Source organism: Neolamprologus brichardi, chromosome 11 (assembly GCF_056152115.1).
Source record: "Neolamprologus brichardi isolate AB-2024 chromosome 11, ASM5615211v1, whole genome shotgun sequence".
NCBI lineage: Eukaryota > Metazoa > Chordata > Actinopteri > Cichliformes > Cichlidae > Neolamprologus > Neolamprologus brichardi.
The window spans coordinates 8,347,352-8,371,333 of record NC_142114.1 but is presented as its reverse complement, the minus strand read 5'-3'; the positions used below and the strand labels follow the sequence as shown (position 1 = coordinate 8,371,333).

The 23,982-nt window shown below is 38.8% G+C and overlaps 1 protein-coding gene across 1 annotated transcript; it reads left to right on the top strand.

Annotated features, from left to right (window-relative positions):
• Positions 1–9,857: 9,857 nt before the first annotated feature.
• Positions 9,858–15,620, top strand: tmem147 (transmembrane protein 147). Its single transcript, XM_006794898.2, has 8 exons — positions 9,858–9,933; positions 10,574–10,676; positions 11,769–11,838; positions 11,931–11,996; positions 12,131–12,267; positions 13,535–13,619; positions 13,848–13,969; positions 15,350–15,620. Exons 2-8 carry the CDS (start codon positions 10,600–10,602, stop codon positions 15,468–15,470), a joined length of 678 nt encoding a protein of 225 aa, XP_006794961.1. The 5' UTR covers positions 9,858–9,933; positions 10,574–10,599; the 3' UTR covers positions 15,471–15,620.
• The last annotated feature ends 8,362 nt before the right edge of the window (positions 15,621–23,982 follow it).

The window sequence follows — 23,982 nt, the reverse complement described above, 5'->3', positions numbered from 1 at the left end:
TAACAGACATCCAAGCCTTAATGTCATCGAGACACTGAAGTAATGGCTGTGTAAGGTATCTGCCTTTTTTCTTTAGAGGGACATAGATCTGACAGTCATCAGCATAAAAGTGGAAAGCAATGCTATGCTTTCTCAGTACAGAACCAAGAGGAAGCAGATATAAAGAGGAGGGGGCCTAGAACTGAGCCCTGTGGGACACCACACAAGAGGGGAGCGGAGGACGACACATAGTCACCGAGGCTGACACAAAAAGTTCGCCCCGCCAAGTAGGACCTGAACCACTCCAGTGCTGTGCGCCTAATGCCCACCCAGTGCTCCAAACGAGAGAATAAAATGGCATAATCCACGGTATCATATGCAGCTGTCAAATCTAAAAGCACAAGAACAACACAGTCCCCAGCATTAGTCGCTAAAAATATGTAATTAAAAACTTTTAAAAAGGGCTGATTCAGTGCTATGAAAGGGTTTAAAACCAGATTGGAAAACCTCTAACACATTTTGCTTTTCCAGGAAGGCCGTTATTTGGCTGTAAACTACCTTTTCAAGAATTTTGGAAAGAAAAGGTAGGTACTTCATGCGTGTGTCTTAAAGACAACCCCCTAGCACACACACACAGATGTGTTTAGATGCTCTTGTTCTTCAATGAACTGTGCACAAGTCACGTATATAAATCATATTTGATTCAGATTTAACAACAAAAATATGAGTTGATTTAATTCACACGAGAGAATCGTGGATGCAGATAATATCCACTCTAGATCGTAGGCTACAACTTTGAAGCGTCACAAGTTCAAACCTGCTCAGTTTGATTCTGACTTGATTGTCATGCTTAAATGTTTCTACTCATGCACTGCAGAATAGAAACAGCTGTTCTACAGACACTGAGATGCAAACACGGGCTTCTTAACTAATAAGACAATGGCCATTTTTTGTGTATTGATATGTCAGTATTTGGTCCTAATTATAAAAACTAAAGTTGGCAAGTAAATGACAAAATTTGTTTTGTATACAGAGATAGGAAAAACGTGGGAGATTAATAATACATTGCCAGCTCTGATGTACCAAGTTAATGCTGCCATGAGAGAATAACTGCATATTTTTTACGTTAAAGTTCAAGTCAGCTATGCAAAAACAGGGGACTGGTCACTGAGGACACCTGCTGTCTTTTTTGCAATACTGCAGAAAGGCACAGTCTGCATGCTGCTGTGATGCAGGAACATTTTTTAACTAAGCTTGTCGCTGCCTTGGCAACTTTAATTGCTCTTAAAAGCATTTGACATGCAAAACTCTGAACTCAGCTGTGCTGCAGTGCTTCCTGTTGTTTAACCGTATATATTTTCACCACACTCAGTAGGGGCAAAAAGTGCCATGAGCATGTTACTTTGATCAACGGGTGTGTATCATGAAGTGATATGAGAATGTGTATACTATTACAACTGCGCATCACTTGCAGCTACAGCAATGGCAGTAAAAGTGAACATCTGGGACTGAGTCGGAGGGATATCATTCCCATCATTCCTTTTTCCGAAACACAGATAGTTTTCGAGTATTAGATGCGTATGACCATAAGGATTGTAAGTGGTTTACCATCAGCTTTAGTGCTACGGCTAAATGATCAAAAGCTTGAGATTTCATGTCATTTATAAAATAACAACTTTAAAGGTCAAAAAAGTTCTGATGGTAAAATATTACACTAACTTTATAAATGACAATTTCTTAGATCTCATGGCCGTAGACTGCCATTCTTAATGATTGATGGAAACACAAAAGATGATATTGAATTATCTGCATTGTTGAAAATGTTTATGTTAAAGGACTCTTTTTGTTCGTTTCTTGTTGTTGTTGTTCTTGTGAACTGGACACACCGTGTGACTGAGACCTATTCTCTGAACTTCTGCCTGATAAACGTGGATTGATCAATTCTTTCAGGTTAACCAGCATTGAAGGGGGTCTGGTTTAAGTTTTTAAGAATGAATTTTCTAGCTGCCTATTTTCCCCAGTAACAATCTTTAAATCCCAACAGAAAACATTTTCTTTTCATTTGTTTTTTCAGCTTCAGACTAACTTTAATTTACTGCCATTTTTCTCCCCCCACATGGAGGTAGTTTGTAATCAGTTCCCATATTTTGTTGGTCTGTCTGTTTGTTAGCAGTCAAGTGTCCACACTTTTGAAGATATAATTTTCCAATTTTGCATGGTTTATTACCCACAATCTTTGGGGTGAATCATCTTCAAACTTCACAGCAATATAGGCCTTGGGGGACCTGAGGACCTAACTATACTAAACATTTTACCATGACCTCTTCAGCAGCTGGAAACTTATATCAGGCAAGAATGGGACCAAATTCCAACACCAAACCTCCAGGAACTCATAATCTTGATGTGCAGAAACAGTTTTGAAAAGAAGAGGAAATACAAAACATTTCCCCGTCCCAACTATTTTTTTCCCTGTAGCAAGCATCAAATTTGAAATGAGCTCACTTTGTGCATAAAATTGCAAAATTTCACAGTTTAAACATTTGTTGTGTTATATACTTTCCTTTTTCAATAAGATGCTGGCTCATGTGATTTGAAAGTCTTTTAGTTTTCATTTTGTTCATTTTGTTCAAAAGAATGTCCCGGTTTTTGTGAAATTTGTGTTGAATGCTGCACTTTGGTCAATGCCGGTCGTGTTTTTTTAAATCAGCTACATAAACTGACTTGAACTGAATTCATGATGATCATTGGTGGATTTTCCCTGCCAGTTGTCTTTGTCGCGAGTCTGTTGAATATTTCAGAAAAAAAGGGGTCGCACAAAAGCAACTATTTTATCTTAATAAATCAATTTTTCAACTTTTTGAAAAATAAAGTAAAAGTATTTTTCACTTAAAGTTACATCTGAACAGTTTTGCTAAATCTTGGAACCCATGAGGCTGTGGGTCTATAGCTTTGCTCTTTTACTTTCTCCTTTCTCTCTTTAAAACTTTAAGACACAGAGGAACAGAGCCTTTTACTCCACTGGTTGTACTTTGTGTGTTTATTTAACTTTTTTCTCATGATTCCCATTTACTAACATTAGAAACAAATTAGATTAGGCCACATTCACTCATCATTATTTATCAGAATAGAATAGAATAGAATAGAATAGCCCTTTATTGTCATTGTACATGTACAGTGTTTGTGGAAAATTTAACAATAACCTGCAACACACCCAGTGAGCTTGATTTAAAGTGTGTTTAATGAACACATTGTATTGCACAGAGAGAATTATGACCTTGTTTTCTGCTTGGCCGTCACCTAAGGATTCACATCCCTGATAAGCAGAAGGAGTCCCACTATCTGTTTAACGTCTCCCATTACAATGGCCTCACTGTGTTAACATTACACATGCATGCAAACTAGTGACAGGAGTGTAAGTGAGTAAGTGATATTACTATAACTAATGTGATATGAGATGATGAGATGAGATAGCCTTTATTTGTCAGTTGCAGGTCTTTTGCCCACAACCGAAATGACAGACCTTGCCGACCGTACATACAATACACAAACATCACATTGGGGAGACAGGTCAGGCTAGGTAGCGAGGAAAAAATCATTGAAATGTGTAACACAAAAGGATAATACAGGAATGCACAGATATCAACACACCATAGCACAATAAACACAGACAAGCAACATGGAAAAGAGTTCCAGTGTGTACATCTGATCTGGGACCGCTGCAGTTTTTCAACTGCGCCTCCAACTGACCCGATGTCCACATCAGGGGTATGATTAGATATGTGATTAATACACAAGAAAAGAAATCTGACACCACAACAGCGAAATTATGGGTGATCCACGGCAGCTGTGCAGGAGAAAAAAATAGTAAAGACATCAACAAAATGGACAGCAAATAAAAAAAAGAGAAAGGCACACAATGGAGAGCAAAGTGCTTGGAAGCAGTGCAAAAGGACTTGGTGAGGTGGGTGGGCAAGGGTGGGATTGTGGGGGCATAGTGTTTGTTTAAGGTTTGAATGGCCCAGGGGAAGAAGCTGTTAGTTTGTCTGGAGATGTCGGTGCCTCAGAGACACAAACAGGTGGTGGGTCAGGTGCAAGGGGCTCATCTTTGATGGTCCTGGTTTTTCTGAGACAGGAGGATCTGGCGATGGCCTCCAGGGGTGGCAGAGGGCAGCCAATGATTTTTGGGGCGGTATTAATTACAGCCTTCCTGTTCTCAATTGTGCCCACTGTGTACCAAACACCCAGGCAGTAGGAGAGCATGCTCTCTCTCAATAATGAGAGTGGAGTGGACCTGTCTGTGCCTCATGAAGTCCATTATGAGTTCTTTTAAGGACATTCAGCTTCCGGTTATGAGCACAAGCGGGACACGTTCTCTCCATCCTGTCCGCTGTCTCATCTCCAACAGAGAAGAGTCCAACCATTGTGGTGTCATAGGCATACTTGATAAAGACGTTGGTTGGATGGGTTGGTGTACAGTCATATGTGTACAGGGCGTACAGCAGGGGGCTGAGAACGCAGCCCTGAGGGGATCCGGTGCTGAGTGACAGTGAGGGGAGAGGTGGGGCCGAGTTGGACTGACTTAGACCGGTTTGCAAGCAAAACTTTGATCCAGGACCGGTGGCAGGGAGGATCTGAAGGTGGTCCAATTTGGCAGTGAGGATTTCTGGTATTATGGTGTTGAACGCTGAGCTGTGATCCATAATAAGCATCCTCGTGTAGTTCTTCCTGCTCTCCAGATAACTCAGCTCTCTGTGAGGGGTGATGGTGATGGCATTCTCTGTGGATCGATTTGGTCTGTAAGCAAACTGGTGGGAGTCGAGGGACGCGGGGTAGACAGTCTCTGATGTGCAGAGACACTATGTGCTCGAAACACTTCATGATTACGGACGTGAGGGCTATAGGCCTGTAGTCATTGAGGCTGTCTATGTCAGTCCAGTCTTTCTTGGGGATGGGAAATGGTAATTGATTAGGTAGTAGAATGTGGGGGCAGAAAAGAATAAATATCACTGATCACAGAGAGACAGACAGAAAAAAAATACTCTCACTTCTACACATAACCCCTAATTTAGACCCTTCAATCAACTTAACCTTTCTGTCTGTGTACTGTGAGGGAAACAGGAGAAACCTCAGAAAACTCATGCAAATGCAGGCCGCTTCACTGGTATGCAATGATCACACTAGAATACCTGCAAGATTGGTACAAACATCAATAAAACTAGCATTAATCAAATAACTAAAAACATATAGTGTCACAGTAGAATTTGAGTTGTGAAGGAAAGCATCTTTAAGAACAAAGTCAAAGGTGACAACAGGACAGTACAACAACAGGGCCATTTGAATTGTATTTGAAAGTGTGTAGAGTTGCTATTGGTCAACTGGATGTTGAGGTGCGTGTAGGTGGCACTGATCACACAGTTGGTTGGTATAAAAGCAGGGTGATTGCTGTTCAGCAGCCATGGATCACATCATAAACTGACTGACAGCAAATACAATCTCTGAAAACTGATCTGTGTGGCTTGTTGTCCAAACAGGAGCAGATATGGGGAAAAGCAACTTTGAACTGGCACTTTGCCTCGTACTAATGGCTGCCTGTGGCTTAAAAGGAAACATTAAATGTGACACACACATTTTTATTGGGAAAAAGAACTGGACACAAGCAAGACTATTCTGCCAGAGACATTATGTTGACTTGGCTACTTGGGACATGATAAATATGAATGTTATTATACCATTTTTGGTCCAAATAAATGTCCCAAACATTTGGATTGGTCTACTCAGAAATCCTGAAGATGACTCAGTCTGGAAGTCTATAAATCTAAGGTGAGTATCTTTTTTGCAATGACCTTTATGTCAATATCCATGTCTGTTTATGTAAATATGACAAAGCTGAGTTGCTGATTTTGAGATGATTGTTGTGTTGATTTCAGAACAGGTGAAGGTGTCTCAGGCGATGACCTCTCACATACCAGCAAATGGGCCTCTGCACAGCAGGACTACTGTACAGTTGTAGGAGATGACCTCATGTGGTACAGTGCACAATGTTCAAGTATCAATAATGTCTACTGTTCCCAAGGTGATGTAATCCAGTATCACAGTGTTATGCTCAGTTGGTATGATGCTGTAAAGTACTGTATGGAAAACTATGGTTACCTAGCCACTGTCACCCAGGTAAACTCAGGTGGTGTTGACAAATGGGGCTGGATTGGACTGTATCGAGTGGGAGGGAAGACCTGGAACTGGACGGGTAGTTTAGCATCTAGCTACAGAAACTGGGCACCAGGACAGCCACTCACTGCAGACTGTGGCTCTTTGCATGCTTTTACCGGAGGCTGGGTAGGCTATGCTTGCTCTGAAAGGTTTTACCCTTTTTGTTTTGTTGACAACCTGGTGGTGGTGAATGAGAACAAGACATGGGAGGACGCCTTGATTCACTGCAGAGAGATGAAAGCATCATGTGCTGGCTGTATGTATGACCTCCTGAGCCTGACCGATGTCTCTCAGTACAACTATGTCAGAGACAGGATCTACAGAGCAACGACTGATGAGGTTTGAGTTTATTATTTTTGAATTATAGCTGTTCTTCTAAATGCATCATTTGTTCATAAATTCTGCATTAAACACCAGAGGAGTTCACGTTCAAGTGGCTTTAGTCTTTCTACTAGTTCAGTGCTTTAAGGCTGTGGAGATGTCCTTTCATGTCCAATGCGTTGAAAATGTATACTCTAGAAAAGAAGTGCATGTAAAAATATATATATTTTAATTTTTTTTTTAAAACAGGATCAATATTCATTTCAGAAAAAGCTTCACTAAAGCCTTAGTAATCAGCATTTGTGTCTGGCTTAATTTGCAAATACAAAGTTTTTTTGTCAGTAATTGATTGATTTGCCAGTTTATTTGCATTTTTCAGCTTTCTCAGAAAACTACCAACACTTCCACAGCCAGGACTGACTCTCCCTGGGAACACTGTGGGACTTTGTCCAAGTTTGACACAAACAGCACGTGGATGATCAGGGACTGCGCAGACAGAAGAAACTGTCTGCATTCAAGTGACCCCAAAGTGAATGAAACTGGCAGCTTAACATCAAATGCTACAATAATGCTTGTTCTATCAGTTCTTTAGCATATATATAATTAGTGTATACCTCCAAGTTTGATTCTAATATCATTAATCCTTTCATTGTAACACATTTTATGCAATATAACTGTAACAATCTCTGAAAACAATGGTGTACTCTGAGGTTGTAGATACTTTGAAATGAAAAGTGCAGATGATGTTTCACTTGTTGTGTTTAAACTTCTGCATCCAGCATATAAATTGTTTTGGTTTGCCTTGCTTTTCATTTATAATTAATTTTTCATTAACATGAAATCATGACTTGCTGCTGCTACAGTGATGCAGGCTCCTATAATGTTGGCTCTGTTAAGGTTATTGTTAGGGATGCACCGATACCGATACTGGTATCGGGTATCGGGGCCGATACTGTAAAATGTGTGCGTACTCATACTCGTAAAAGTTAACCGATACCATGAACCGATACTAACTTATTTCATTAATCAGAGGGTGGCTTGTCATTTCTGTTGTAGTTTTTAAGATTGGCCACTAGGGGGACATCCCGCGCTAAACAGGCACAGGGTTAGGCAAGTGAGACTGGCGGCTCCAGATAAAAAAGAGAAACTAGAGGCTGCTGTAGCTAGACTAAACAAAATGTCAGCAGTGTGGACCGGAACAGCCAACTTTAACTCAGGTTTTGGAAAAGCGATGAAAAATGTCAAGAGAAAATCCACAGGCAGTTAAAATAAAAGAGACTCTGACTCATTTTATCACTCTGGATGACCAGCCAATGCCGGTCGTGGAAAACATAGGATTGCATCGTCTTCTCAGCATACTCGAGCTGCGATATGAAATTCCCAACCGCCCATACATCAGAGAGATAATGGTGCCAAAACTTTCTGAAGAGGTAAAGACAAGATGTCAGTTCTTGGTTTAACGGCACAGTGGATATTTTGTTAAATTACAATGTGGAGACTTTGCAATAATTTAACAGAAGTGCTTATTTTTCACTTGAAATTTTTTTGTGGTCATTTTTATTATGATTTTATTTTTTATCGGCAGAGAATAAAATAAAATCTGTCTTCCAATTCATTGTATTTGTGTGTGTGTGTGTGTGTGTGTGTGTGTGTGTGTGGTAGAAGTATCGGTTTTTGTACTCTGTATCGGCAAGTACTCAGACCCAAGTATCGGTATCGTATCGGTTTGAAAAAATTGGTATCGTTGCATCCCTAGTTATTGTAAAATATTTCAATTCAACAACCATCTCAAACAACTCTAGCTCTCAAAACGTAAGAATATTATTTTGCCATTATTTAACCATTATTATAACTTTCATTAAGTTATAACTGGTGAAAAACTACCCGAGGTTGGCAATGTCCCAAGATAGGGCTTGCATTTCTCACCACTGAAATCCAGTAGGCCAGATAATTTAGTTTTAAAGATCTAATTAGTGATTTTGCTAAAAAGAAAATGTGCCAAGTGGTATGTTACTGAGGAATAAACTCCATCATCATCTATATATTATTGATTTATTATATTATTATTTGCATTTATTATATTAAGATTTTTTTTAAGATTTCTTAACACTTACGATTTTTTTGGCCTTCATGTTTTGAACCATTACACTGTAAATTGGGAAATCTGATGCTTTGTGTCTGTTACTGCAAATAAAACATGGCTCCACTGAATAATTGTTCAGTTGTCTTTATCGTAAGCAGTTTCTAAATGTGAGCCTTACAAAGCTAGGATTGCTTTTTGACGCCCTTTTAAAAAATAAATGAAACAAAGTAGATTTATTTACTTATATTAAAATGCGATCATTCACGAGGGAGATGGGTTAAGAAAGGAAGCAGGGCCACAGATTATTTATACATACAGTCCATGGGCTATGTCCCAATTCAGGGTCTACACGCTTGAAGTATGCGCACTATGCGTACTACGTAAGGTGCATACTATAAGTACGAGAAGTGCGGAAGTGAGAGGCTTGTGAAATGGGACGGTCTAGCCTTCGCCGTGCTGCTCAGGTTGCCTAGCAACCATGATACTAACCGCGAGAAACGTCACATACAGCTTTGTTTGACAGAAATGAAGGAGAAAAATGTTTTGTTGGTCATTCATTTTTGTCATGACATCACTTTGATTAGTTGACTATCTGAGGCTGAGACCACAGGACTGTAAAACATGATTGTTGGGCTTCATTTCTGTGCTGAACAGTCATTTTAAGATTAGTTAGTAAATAACAATTAGCTAATGTTGTTCATGAGACTAAAATCATCTCACTGTGGTAATGTAAATATAATATGCTATATACATATATATATATATACATATATATATATATATATCAATAGAGGCTTTAAAACCAAGTTAACGCTGACAGTACAAACATCACTAATGTCACACAACTCTGACATGTGGCCAACAGTGATGTTTTAATGTTCTTCGTTATTAAACATTCGCACATAAATAAGTGAAATCATATTCAGTACTTACTTTTGACAGTTCACTCTTGGCCGCTCCCTTCTGCCGTATTTTGCATTATCCACACCCACCGCCGCACTATGAATTGTGGGAAATATGGGACCACGAAGGGTGCACCGGACCACTCTTGATATTTGGGGAAATCGACTGTGCATTTGGAGTATGCATTTGAAGTACACTTCGAATTGGGACAGCCGTCATCGCGTGGCGGTGACGTAATCGCACTTAAAATGCGTACTTCAAGCGTGCAGACCCTGAATTGGGACACAGCCCATAGTTTTGCGCTACAGGCCCCCGGAACCATTTGTTAGGTTCCTACAGGAAGTAGAGCATTGTCGGATGCATTCCGAGGTGGAACTAAGCTTACTTCCGTTTGTCATTCAGCTAGAGAGCTGCTGGATCCACGGTGTGTCACTTGTCAGGTATTTAAAACGCAGTAACGTTCTCTTTTTCTCTTTAAAAAGTCTTGATACGTCAGAACAAGGAAAGAAATGAGATTCGTAATCACAACATAGGAAAAGAAGGTGCCAGAGGGTTTGTTTGCTGGATGTGTGTCCGCACAGGGTGAGCGGGGATGTAGCTTAGCCAGCTAATGCACTGGTTATTCATTTCCTTTAGGACCCTACACTACTCTGTAGCTCTGCTAATATTCATATAAAATATAAGCTAAACGACTCACTCAGAGATGGCAGACTGTTTTTGAATTTTTAACATTTTAAATTCCAGTGAGGGGTTGATATTAAAATACTTTTACAGTAAAGAAGTAAACGCTGGCTAAGGTTTAAATGGTGCTGAATGAACCAAAAACCCAGTGACGGTAAATACAGCAGATATTATTAAACTGTAACTGATAGTAATTCAAACCCGTAAATGAGCTATTTCGAACTTTTTGTCTGCTGCGGGCGTGAGCAGCTTTTCTGCGTTTTAAATCGCTATCGTATCATATATAATTAAAGAGATGTTTTCTCTTGTTTTCTAACACAGTAAGTGGTTTTACTGACTTAAACTAATGCAATTGTTTCCCCCAGTCTTTTATCATTCTCTCTCTTTCTCTCTCTGCAGGAAGCTGCATTTTGTTACGAGACATCATGACACTTTTTCACTTTGGGAACTGTTTTGCTCTGGCCTATTTTCCGTACTTTATAACCTACAAGTGCAGCGGCCTGTAAGTGTCTGTGTGAATCAGTCAGTAATGCTTGACGGTATAAGATTTAAATGCAGTTACAAGTAACACACTCATACATGGGCTCACATAGACCCTTCTTTCACATTCTTCTTCTTCTTTGTGGTAACATATGCTGCCAGACTGGGAAGTGTCTGCTAATAATCTTCTTAGAAATGTTCGAGCTTTTGGAGAGGGTCCACATAATCCTCTTAGACCTGCATAGTGTGCATAGTACGTTCATTAAAGGCATAATGTAAACCCTTTCTCTCACCATTACTGCATGGATATATTAAAGCTCTGTTCGTTTAATTCAGGCATGTCAAATTCATTTTAAATCATGTGCTATATTCAGCCCACTTTGATTTTAAGCAGGCTGGACCAGTGAAAGTACATTTCATACATACATAAAATTACAGAATAATTTCTATTAGTCGATTGCCAAGACTAATTATAAAAAATAAGTTTCATTAATTTACAGAAGTTTTTTATTTTTAAAACCGTGGCCTCATTGTTTGTTTGGTTTTTTTTAAAACATAATATAATAGATGGTGGAAAAACAGAAACCTTTGTCTATTAATTGTTTGTCTGTTAATTTCGGGGTGTCAAACATATGGTACGAGGGCCAGATGCAAGTCGACACAGTAAATGTAAATAGACTGGTTCTTATATAGCGTAAATGAACAAAAACCTTGTCTTTTAGAATTACAGGGTATTCTAGGCTATGAGCTACCATTACATTTTCTGTACAATAATACATTTATTCCTTAATTTAATTTAAGCAGAAATATTAAGCTATTTAAGAGGTTAAATGCGTAGTTAAACTGACACAAAGGGAGGTTTCACTGGTCCAACCCACTTAAGATGCAAGTGAGCTGTATAGTACCATTCATACTATACAAACTACTTTTGTATAGTATGAATGGTAAGCAGTTTTTTTTTTATTGATATGGAAAGCTGTTAAATGTATGCAAATGCATAATAATAAGTTCATAATCTAAGCTGTTCAGTGGGCTCAATTGGAGTTTTTTGCTGGGGCTATTCTGGCCCCCGGGCCTCATGTTTGACCCTCTTGAACAAATGTTCTCTGTTTAGCTCGGAGTACAATGCCTTCTGGAGATGTGTCCAAGCTGGAGCAACGTACCTGTTTGTCCAACTTTGTAAGGTGAGACATTTTTTGTGGTTATGAAAATGGATCATATTTTTTTGAGGCAGGAAAAAAAGCACAATGTTAACATAAGTAAGTTTGGGTTTCAGATGCTGTTTCTAGCCACATTTTTTCCCACATGGGAAGGAGGAGTAGGAGCGTATGACTTTGTAGGGGTGAGTGTTTAATGACAGTAACAACACCAAAAAGGAAGATAATCGTTCTTGTCATGTGTATATCATTAGAGAAAGGAAAGCATACAGAATACCAGCTTTAGCATTAGGCTGTAATGTTCTTGTTTGCATTTCAGGAATTCATGAAAGCCACAGTGGATCTGGCAGACCTTTTAGGCCTCCATCTCGTTATGTCTCGCAACGCTGGCAAAGGAGAATACAAGATCATGGTGGCTGCCATGGGCTGGGCAACAGCAGAGCTCGTGATGTCGAGGTTAGCACTAACGTCTCATTTTATCAAAATGTGCTACACATCTACACAACAGGGGCTCATTCTGCATGTACGATCACACAATCAAAGTCTTTAATGTGCTGTCACAGTGAAGTCTGCATAAGCTCAGACAAGCTCAGGAGACATTTTCTGTAGCATAAGCAGCATTACGTGAGGACCTAAAACTGTGTTGCTTAAACATGGCTGCGTCGTTCTTGTGAGAGGAATTGGTTTTAATCGAGCCAGTGATAACGGGAGGATTTAAGGGGAAGGAAAATAGCTCAGTCATTAAAATCCCTTTGCCTGCTCATTTCTTTTAGAAAGATGTCACTTAAATAAATGATATGAAATGCATTCACTGCCCACAGTATATGACACCATTAATGCTACGCTATAGTTTGTCTTTCTGCTGCCCTCTTTGTGTTTGTTTTTAAGTCAGACAACAGTAAAAAAAAATCCTACATAACATTTAAGTAATATTTAAAGCTGATAACTTTAAATATTACTTAAATCCGTAGCCTGTTTTATATTGTTTTTGTTTTTTTTATTGTATTTAATTTTTAAATTTTACTTTGTGGCCACATGTCTGTGAAAGGCTCTTTATAAATAAATGTTATTTACCTTGAATATTAACGGAGTACATAAGTAAACATGTAAATGATAACTTAATTAACATGATGGACACAGAAGTTGCAACAGTTAATGAATATCTTACTGCAGTATGCCTTTTGATTTTTAGTTTCCTGTAAAAAGTAAAAAAAAGTAAAGTAAAAGTAAAAGAAAAATATGCAAGAAAACTGTTCCTATTAAAAGCGGAACAAACATACCTGTTTCTTCTCATTAAGCAAAAATATACTATGAGTTTAATTCATTTTATTTATACAGGGCAAATTGCTAGCTGCATTTCAAATGATAGGAATCGTAAATGATGGATGGAAATTACTGATAGAGTCGCATAGTGATAAACGCCGGCTTTAAAAACTCGAGCAAAGATGAAACAACAAATGTTTCTTTAATGGTCAAAATGCTAAAAAATTATCGATAATTTTCAGTTTTAACTTTCACACAGACTTCTAAAATATTTACTTTTGTCTTTATGACAGGTGGCCTATTTAAGTTTATTAAGAACTGTATATATGTAAAATCATATTGCTAGTTAAGGACAACAAGAGTGTGCTATCAGCCTGGTTAATTTAATTCCCTGGTTTAAATCACATCACCAAGTGAAACATGAAAAACAGGTCCCATAACTCACTATCCTGCTTTTCAGGTGTCTTCCACTGTGGGTCGGCGCCAGAGGGATTGAGTTCGATTGGAAATACATCCAGATGAGCTTTGACTCAAACATTAGTTTGGTGAGTGACTGCTGCTCTTCTCCCTTTTTAATATTTTCACACTAGTGACTCATCTTGTTTGTAGCGGTTTTACAGAAACATCACAGTAGAATCAATTTGTTCTTTGCATGTTCAGAAAAATTTGAAGTTTAAACTACTTCATTCCTGCGTTTCTTTTCTCTGTTATAATTGGCATTATCGTCTTCTTCACATGTAATATGAGTGATTTTATTCTGGTACATTATTAAGGTACATTACATTGCTACGGCATCAGTGGTATGGATGTTTACACGATACGACCTTCCAAAGAGCTTCAGGCTGCCTGTGACTGTGCTGCTGGCTCTCTGTGTCTATAAGGCCTTCTTAATGGAGTAAGTCTTGGATGTTTCATATTTCATGTTACCATTCTTATATTATATAGGCTTACACAATATAATGTAATTATTGTATTTTTACCACATTAAAGTCATTTTTTACCTAAAATAATATATTTAACATTTATCTGCCATGTGTGGGTGTAGCAAGCATATTGCTGTATGTACAGTAATATGTTGTATCCTGGACTAACATTGTTATGAAGATGTAGGAACAACACAGACAGAAGGATATCAGATCACACTTGCAACAATTTGAGTAACTTGAATAACTTGATTACAAAAAAAATCCTTGATGCAAATTTTTTGCTTTGGTACTTCATTTAATGCAGAGATTTTCTGGGGTACCTGGATGTCCATCATGTGCATGCACAGAGGTACCAACAGAAACAGTCTGCTGGTACCTCTGTGCATGCAGGTACTTCAAAGTCACATGTGCAACCTGGGTGATGCAGGGGAAGAGCAGCAGCCAGCAGTCGTCTCCTTTTCATTGTTTCACCTTTAAGCGCATACTGTGTATGTTGTTACCATTAGCTAGTTTCAGTGCTTACCACCTGTGCCAGTAGCCTCGAACCTTCAGTTGGAGCTCATTTTTTCTCTCCCAGAGGCTTCGTAGATCACAACTCTCTGCACTCTGTTACTCAGAGTCGTGACAAAATGACAGGAGACGCAGTTGGGTGCAGTGACTGTCCAGATGTTTCACATTGCCTGTAGCAGTTATCCAGAATTCATAGAACCCTAGTTATATTTGTAACTCTGATTTTACATCAAAGCCAAACGTCCACCTTAGGTGGGAGTGCATTAGTCCACCAGTGATGCTCCAACAATATAAATCTAGGATGTGTAGGATTCATGAAAGGCATCAGCACAAAGCCTGTAATATTTATCAATTTAAAAAATTATTACAAATAATGTTCATAAAATCATAAAATAAAAAGTCTGTAGAAAATACCTGAAATAGCTTTTAGGAAAAAATATTTTTGACTCAAACTGCTGCTTTATTGTGTGAAATTAGTTTTTGGGATTGATCTGCTGTTGAGTTAATGGGATTCATATAATAATGAGACAAGCATGGAGTGGAGCTACACTAGCTTCCTAAGTGTTCCACTTAAAAACAAAGTAAAACATATTTAGAAATTTCTTTTCTTTTTCCTTTTTTAAATTGGAGACATGAATGACTTCACAGTTTGGCATCTTTAGAAACTCTTGCAAAGAAAAGTTTCTTGTTCTGTTGGTGTGAGTGGAGTGAGTAGAAAATGGGGTCAGAGTTTGAATAAATATTTTGAATATACTAATTATCCCTCTGTGTGTTTGAGCAGTGTTGTTTTGCTTTTTTAATTTGAAACTTACACACATTTTCCCTGGTTTTGTCTTCAGGTTGTTCGTTCATGTCTTCCTGTTGGGCAGCTGGACAGTGTTGCTGGTGAAAGCCGTGCTGACTGGGGCCATCTCTCTGTGCTCGCTTTTCCTCTTTGTCACTCTGGTTCACTCCAACTAAATAAACCTCAGCCCCCCCGGGCCAAAGCCTTTGACAGTCTTTCTGGTCCTGATAGGACCGGGGTTGTCCTGAATCAGGAGCTGACACCACATCAGTCTTGCTGTCACCATACAACATTCAAGATGGCTGAAAAACTACGGTTGATATTGAGCAGAAGTTGGGCAGGTCTGCCTGGAACACTTACCAGTGCTCCCAGTTTATTGTGATGAACCCATTGTTAAAAACTGTGTGTGCTTTAAGTCCATCTGTTGAAGCTCCAGAGCTGCGGTGGTGACATCAGAAGGCTTCTGTAATACGATTGGCTTACCTAAGCTGTGTTGGTTTCATGGAAATGTGACTTTTATATCAAATGAATCAAGACTTAGTTAACAGCATATTTAGTTTTAAATGTTTTCCAGCATTAATGAAGTTTAATATATAACAAATAAATGACATCAGTAGTTTGTTTGCCCACATATGTCTTTTTGTTTGTATAAAAGTAGTAAAAACATGCATTCTAGGACATTTTTTTGTAATTATTGAAAAGACTTGAGGTCTAAATAAAAAAATCAGAAATACCTGTTGTAAAATTAATGACAGGTTCTGTAATTTTGACATGAATAAATGCCTTTGTATTGTCTTCTTTCTCTCAACTGTCCAATCAGCTTAATTTTCTTTTTAATAAAGTACAGTTGCAGCTATCTCAAGACAACAATCTAAGCATAGAGGTTTCTTTTGTATTCAGAGATTTAGACTTTGGGCTTTGCACGCATTAACCGATCATCTCGGGTCAAAAATCACTTTAGAGTAGAGATGGCACGATACCACTTTTTTATGTCCGATACCGATACCGATATCATAAATTTGGATATCTGCCGATACCGATATGAATCCGATATAGTGTGTTTTTTAATCAGTAAAACTGTTTTTTTAATATCTTGCTGCTTTTTGTATAAGTTCATACTCAAGTTAAAAAACAACAACAACACTAAAGCTATTCTGTTATACCTGTATGTAAAAAAAAAAAACACACTGCACCCAAAATATTTCATAGATCAGCAACACTGATCAATCTAATAAAGTTAAACCTACCCCATCCTCCCTATTCTGGTATTTTAAAGAGTACTTAGCAGAAATATTAAGCAACCTAACTAATAGGGTTGCAAACTCCCAGCAAAAGAAAATAGGGAACCACCCTCTTCCTCATGATGCTTAATCGATGTAATCAACTTTAATTTGATGCAGGGTGAAAAAAATTCACAGAAATAAATTATTTTTCAAGAATAATTAAATAGATTCAACATCTTTCTTCAACAGAATTGCAGACTGCACAGATGGTACCTTCCCAAAGGAAAAAGTACTACTACTAAAAAGTACTAGGGTATATTAGACTTAACAGTTACTATATACAGTAATGGACTTCTATACATTTTACATCAGATTAAAACTTTGGGTGTAAAATTCAGATAATTATTAAATAATTAAAAGCTAGATATTTTAAATGAGAATAAGAAAGAAAAGTATGTCTTTGTGCCCCCTTTTGCCTGTTCATGCCCTATCGGCCCCCCTGGCTAAACTTTGCTAGATCCGCCCCTGCACAGTTACCAGCCGTCAGCTGCGTAGAAAAAGATCCTGGTGTAGAAAGTAATATTAAATAAATTCTAACAACAGATTATCAAGCTTAATAGTGCTGCTGTTGTTCAGCCGCTGGTTTCCTCTTTCTGGTGAGAAGTGGGCCAAAAACAAAGAAGAGAGACGGACTCTCGACAGAAAAGCCGATCAGCTGATCATTAAGCAGTTTCACGATTGAAGTAGCAGCAGGAGAGAGAGAGAAGAGGCAGTTGCTCTATATATCGGTTGTTAAGCTTAACGCGGGAATGCTTTACAAACATTCAGAGATGAACTTACACACTTGCTTTACTTCTCTCTGAGATAACTTCCTCGGAGATGAAATGTTTGCTAGCAGGCTACAAATACACGCAGCCGCTCTATCACGTGACCACACTGCTCCGGCTCGCCATGTCGCCAAGTTTTGTGAGGTGCTTTTTTGATATTTAATGGATCGGATTACATTTTTTATTTCTCTCCGATATCCGATCCAGTAATTTAGGTCAGTATCGGACCGATACCGATACGTAATATCGGATCGGTCCATCTCTACTTTAGAGTAACTCTCATTTTCTGTTTTTCATCTTTTTAATTGAATTTGTTCATGACCAGCACGGTGGGTGCCGTGGTTACCACTTTGTGGGTTTTTTTTTTTAAAAATAGTTTTATATAGAAAGAGGAATATACATTATTCGTTTACAGTTACAATACAAGCTGTTCCCCGCACACACGTTAAAAAAATAATACAGTTTTAAAAAATTCATTAAAAGGGGGGGGGGGGAGGGAGGGATAATATTAATCAGCTGGTAAAACGTTCAGTGACTTGCAATAGTTGACAAAGGAGCCCCGGACACGATATATTCGGCCTTTGCTGCTAGGCCTATCTTCTGCAATTTTAAGAAATGACATAACATCTCGAAACCAAAAAGAAACTGAAGGTGTCTTTGAAGATTTCCAATGGATTAAGATACAACGTCTAGTCCAGGGGTCGACAACCCGCGGCTCTTTAGTCTTTATTTTGTGGCTCCGGGTAGTTTAGGAAAATAAATTAGAAGTATTTAGCTGAAGTGTATTTTATTTGTGTTTAGTTCTTTTTTTAACTTGTAGTTCTAAATTGGAAGATTATTGTGATTTTGAAATACAAAAATAAAATTATATCTTATTCTTTTTTCATCGCTCAAAATAAGCGTCACACTCGCGGAAGCCGGTGTACCCGCAGAAACGCCGTGCATTTATCGAGACTTTCAACCCCAGGTAGGCCAATTATGGATCTTCGGATCCACATTATGTCAGCAGCCATTCTCCACTGTGAACTATGTTAAAAACAAACACAGCTCACGCCCCACAGATGACAGCTTACAGTCCTGCATAAAGATGAAAGCCCCGATTTGCAGACGCTGTGCGCAGAGGTTCGGGACCATAAGTCTTATTGTAAACATATCACAGCAGACCCGACGATGTTTTCATGAGCATGCTTTTCAGTATCTCTTTATTGACTGCTTTTCACACACAGTTGCTGTACGTACACAGCCGGCTGTAGCTTTTCAACAGCAGAAAGAGCACAGACTTTAAGGCAGCGGGTCCCGCTCAGGTGCGTCTGCCTCCCCTGCAGCGGACTGCAAATATCTATTTAGTGCTTTTATTATAGTGCTTTTTTTTTCAATTATTTTTTAAAAGTCAGGTCAAGGCTCCAAAAGCCCAAAGACGATATAAGGGTGGCGGCTCACAACAGTTTTTGTTTGCTGGATCATTTTAGTTCAGCTGGGTGTCTTTCATTTTGTTATATTTCTTTAAGAGTTCAAAATGTGTTATTTACATGAATAAAATGTAATTTTCTCTGTAGCACTTCATGGATTTCATAAGCAACACACCTTAGTTGCTCTGTCGATTCTTTTAAAAAGCAGTTAAAAAATATTTTGTTCAAACAAGCCTTTTGTTGATCTACGTATTTTATATTCTTTACATTATTTACATTTGATCTTTTACATTGTGTATAATGTTTATTGATTGTATTGTTTATTTTAATATTTGTGTACAGCGCTTTGTGACTGCCTGTCTGTGAAAAGCGCTTAATAAATAAACTTTACTTACTTACTTTAGTTGTTCACACAAAGCATAAAGGTAAAAAAAACAATATATACAGTGTTATCTTCATTTTAGATTTCAAAAAGTATTTGCGGCTCCCAGTGTTTTCTTTTGCGTGGAAACTGGGTCCAAGTGGCTCTTTGGGTGTTAAAGGTTGCAGACCCCTGGTCAAATCAAATCAAATCACTTTTATTGTCACATCGCATGTGCAGGTACACTGGTACAGTACATGTGAGTGAAATTCTTGTGTGCGAGCTTCACAAGCAACAGAGGTGTGCAAAGTACAATAACATAAGAACAAGCAAATATAAGAATCTAAATCTGAGAATTATATGAATAAATATATGTACAATATAAGAGTGTATATGTGTGTGTGTGTGTGTGTATACATATTTTACAAATTAAATAGAGTAAAATAAAATAAATATATAAAATATACAGAGGTTGGTAGTTGGACATGTGCAAAACAAGTGGCACTTATATACAGTATGGAGTGCATAATGTTGAAGTTCCAGTAGTGAAGGTGAGGTGTCTATGACGTGTTCAGCAGTCTGATGGCCTGATGGAAAAAGCTGTCTCTCAGTCTGCTGGTTCGGGACCGGATACTGCAGAACCTCCTTCCTGATGGAATTAGTCTGAACAGTTTATGGCTGGGGTGACTGGAGTCCTTGATGATCCTCCCCGCTTTCCTCAGGCACCGCTTCCTGTAGATGTCCTGGAGGGAGGGAAGCACACCTCCAATTATCCGTTCAGAGCACCGCACTACTCTCTGGAGAGCTTTGCGGTTGTAAGCGGTGCTGTTGCCGTACCAGGTGGTGATGCATCCAGTGAGGATGCTCTCAATGGCACAGCGATAGAAGGTCCTGAGGATCCGGGGGCTCATGCCGAATTTTTTCAGTCTCCTGAGAAAGAAGAGGCGCTGTTGTGCCTTCTTCATTGTTTTGTTTATGTGTACTGACCACATAAGATCCTCAGCCAGATGTACACCAAGGAACCGGAAGCTGCTCACTCTCTCCACAGCAGCGCCGTTGATGGTGATGGGGGTGTGTACTTCTCTGCACCTCCGGAAGTCCACTATCAACTCCTTTGTCTTTGCGACGTTGAGGGTGAGATGGTTGTCTTGACACCAGTGGGTCAGGGCGCTGACCTCCTCCCTGTAGGCCGTCTCATCACATTTGGTGATAAGACCCACCACTGTAGTGTCGTCCGCAAACTTTACAATGATGTTGGAGTTTCTAGTGGCCGTGCAGTCATAGGTGTAGAGTGAGTACAGGAGAGGGCTCAGTACACACCCCTGTGGAGCACCAGTGTTCAGTGTGATGGGGGATGAGGTGATGCTGCCCAGTCTAGCCAAAAGTGATGTAAAGGCTAATATTTTGAGGTGTGTAGGAGTAGTTAGACCAGTATTAACTGGAAGCCCGAAAATAGCCAAAAAAGGGTTCATGCTGACCTGGGTCCCAAGAGTCTTGGAAAGAACAACTAAATAATGGCTCCAGAAGTCATGGAGTCTTGGGCACAGAAAGAACATGTGACTCAGGTCACATGGGGTGGCATGACATCTCTCACACTGATCCACCACTTGTGGGTAGATCTCAGACACGCGAGATTTCGAATAGTAAACCCTGTACAATACCTTGAATAAGTTGTAACCTAGCACAGGACGTACTATAACAGACATTGGATACTGCTTTCTCCCATTGCTGATCCCAAAAGATTATTCCTAACTCCCACTCCCAAGCCCTCCTAATAATAACCACCGAATGGACATCTAAATCCATGAGTTGTTTATATATTACAGATATAATTCATTTCTTATTGGGCTTAAGGGACAATTATTCCTCCCACGGTTGGACATCTGGAAGCTTGGATGCTGTGCCTAAAAATAATGAAATAGATGGACAGCCGAAAGATTTGTTTCTGAACAGAGGTCTTTAAGTTAAGAAAGTGCCATCTTTAAAAAGATATTTAAAGGTGTTTATACTATTATGTTTCCACTGTACATAAGTGCCATTGATAAGACAAGGGGTAAATAGGTGGTTCTGTGTGATGGGCATGTGTACTGATCCAAAGACGTACTTAAAATGACTCCTGTATTGTGACCAAATCCAGTACCACAGTAGTGATGTGCGATACCACTGATTTCCTTTCCGATCCGATACCAAGTAAAATTCAGGGTGGTATCGACGATACTGATCCGATACCAATACTTTGTACAAAAACGTATTTTATTTATTGTATCTTTTATAGTATCTCAAATTATAGCGTCATCATGATTACAGGATATCAGATTACTTGTTCTTATCACTTAATATTGCAGAATTCATCATATAGAAATAAAAAAACTGAAGTTGTGCGCAATTTGAACACGCTGCCTACCTGCAGCACTAAAGGACTCCGCGAGAGATGTCATATTCTGTGATATGATTTACTCTGAGTTCTTTGACGAGGTTAGTGGTGTTGCCACAACACCTCACTTTCTTGCCACATGTATCACAAACCACGTCTCGGCTGTTTGTGGAGGTAAAATACGTCCACACATGACTCCTTTTATGCTCAGCCATTGTTGTGAGTGCCATGCCAAGGGGCTGCAACACATTTATACAGCCATATTTCGCATATGACTATGAAAGGCGGAAGAGGAAGTAGTTCCTTCCAATGTAGACAATCCGAATGATATAGTTTCTTTTCACTGTGTTCCTGTTAATGATAAACTACAAATTTACCCTAAATTACTAAAATATCGATATTTTAATATGAGAATCAATTCAAGAACATAAATGACTGCTATCGGAGGGATCGATATTTCAGTATCGATCCGCACATCACTATACCACAGGTTTTTGGGGGGGGGGGGGGTTTTGTGAAATGAGAGGGGTTGAGTGGTAGTGGTAGTGGTTAGCACTTTTGACTTGCAGCAAGAAGGTCCTGGGTTGAAATCCAGCGTGTTGCGTTTTCGTCCTTGTTTGTATTGGTTCTATCCAGATACTCCAGCTTCCTCTCTCGTGCCAAAGACATCCAGTTAGTGTAGTTGGGTTAATTGGTGATTTTAAGTTGCCCATGAGTGGCTATCTCTCTGTGCTAACCCTGCTATAGAATGATGATCTTTCCAGGATGCACCTTTCCTGTCGCCCAGTGAAGCTGGGATAGGCTCCAGTCAACCTGCAAACCTGAACTGAATATTTATTATACTATTAGAAGGATTTCATTAAATATTTTAAATGGATTAGTTGGTGTTTTACATGCTAGTTTTCTAGTTAAGAGTTTTACGTGTTGATTTTAGCTTTCATTTGTGCAATCTCACAATAATAACAGTAAAAGCTTTAAATACTTCACAGCTGCATGATTGGTTGACTGGATTTGTAGAAAGATACACTTGTGGTCATATGGTACATACGCTCATCATGGACATGAATACCATGGGCTTTGATCTTTAGTGTCTTAAAAAAAAAAAGAATCGTGGTCAAGATTGAATTTATTTTGGATTTTTCCACACAGTCAAAAGTACAGATGCATGGGTGAAATGTATGCATAAACTCAAATCTTTTAATAAGTGGTTCTGAATGAGCTACACGGTCTTTTAAAATCGCACCACACATCAAAACTGGAACGGATGAAGAAGGTTAACATTCCCCAAAATTTGAGGACTATGCTTAAAAGCAGGGTCTGTACCATAAAACCAACCAATTTAGCCAACTACTTTTTGACTACCAAAAATGCCTGGTTAAGGTGTTAATTGCTAATGGACATTTACCCAAATATTAGTCCTGGTGTATTTGTACTTGTATCTCTAGGTGTGTTATTATTATTATGTGTCTGGTTGTTATTATGAAAAATTCACCTCTTAACAACCAGGAATGCTGCAAACATGTGAAAGTAATCAAATTTGCCTCTGGAACATGCAGAGAATGAGACATTCCTGAAGTTTGGCTCACACGGAATTGTCTTTCGGTAAAAGAAAACTGTATAAAAAGAAGATGGCAAAAAGGAAAGGGAAAGGTTCATGCCTTTGTATGTTTCAGGTGTCTCCTCTGCTTTTCACACACCTGATTTTCCCAGTAGTTACATCTCATTTTTCTTGGTTAACAATTTTTCTCCTAATAGAGCTCACACTGCTGAATGTTTTCTCCTTCTGTCAGCTGTTGTCTCTAGAGTCAAATAAAGCACTCACTTTTCAAGCGTCACAATGGACTATGCTGTTATATATTATACACAGACACACATTATATTAACATGGACCCACTCCAAGATAAGGTCAAGATACAGAAAGGGAGAACATTCTGATACTTTCCCAGAAACACAGAGGAAATTTGAAGGCTACTTAACAATTTTTTTAAAAACCTATGATCCAGCTTTATGCTGTAGTCAGTAATGTCTGCAGCATAAGGCTGGTCATAGTTTGTTTGTTCTTTAAGATAGTTTATTAAATACAGCCAAGACTAATTTAGTAAGAACACAAGGGTCTTTTGGTTCAGACCTGGAAATTATCAAAGCATTTTGGAATACAAAGGTTTTTTTTCTGGAAGGTATACGTACTAGGGAAAATGCACTAAGAACCAGGAACAATGCTAAAAATTAACATTGGCCCCTGATCTTCAGGCAGTACTGCATAAAAACCAGGTTTCTGTCATGAAAACTATGGGATGGGTAGAGGAGCACTTCTAGAAATCCTTGTCTGTGAACACAGGTCACAAATTCAGGTTAAAGCCCTGTCTCTCTGCAAAGGAGAAGCCACATGAACAAGAACCAGAAACATCACCATCTTCATTAAGCACAAGCTCTTTTAAAATGGACTGAGGCAAAGTGGGCAACTGATCTGTGATCAGACATTTCTATTTCTATC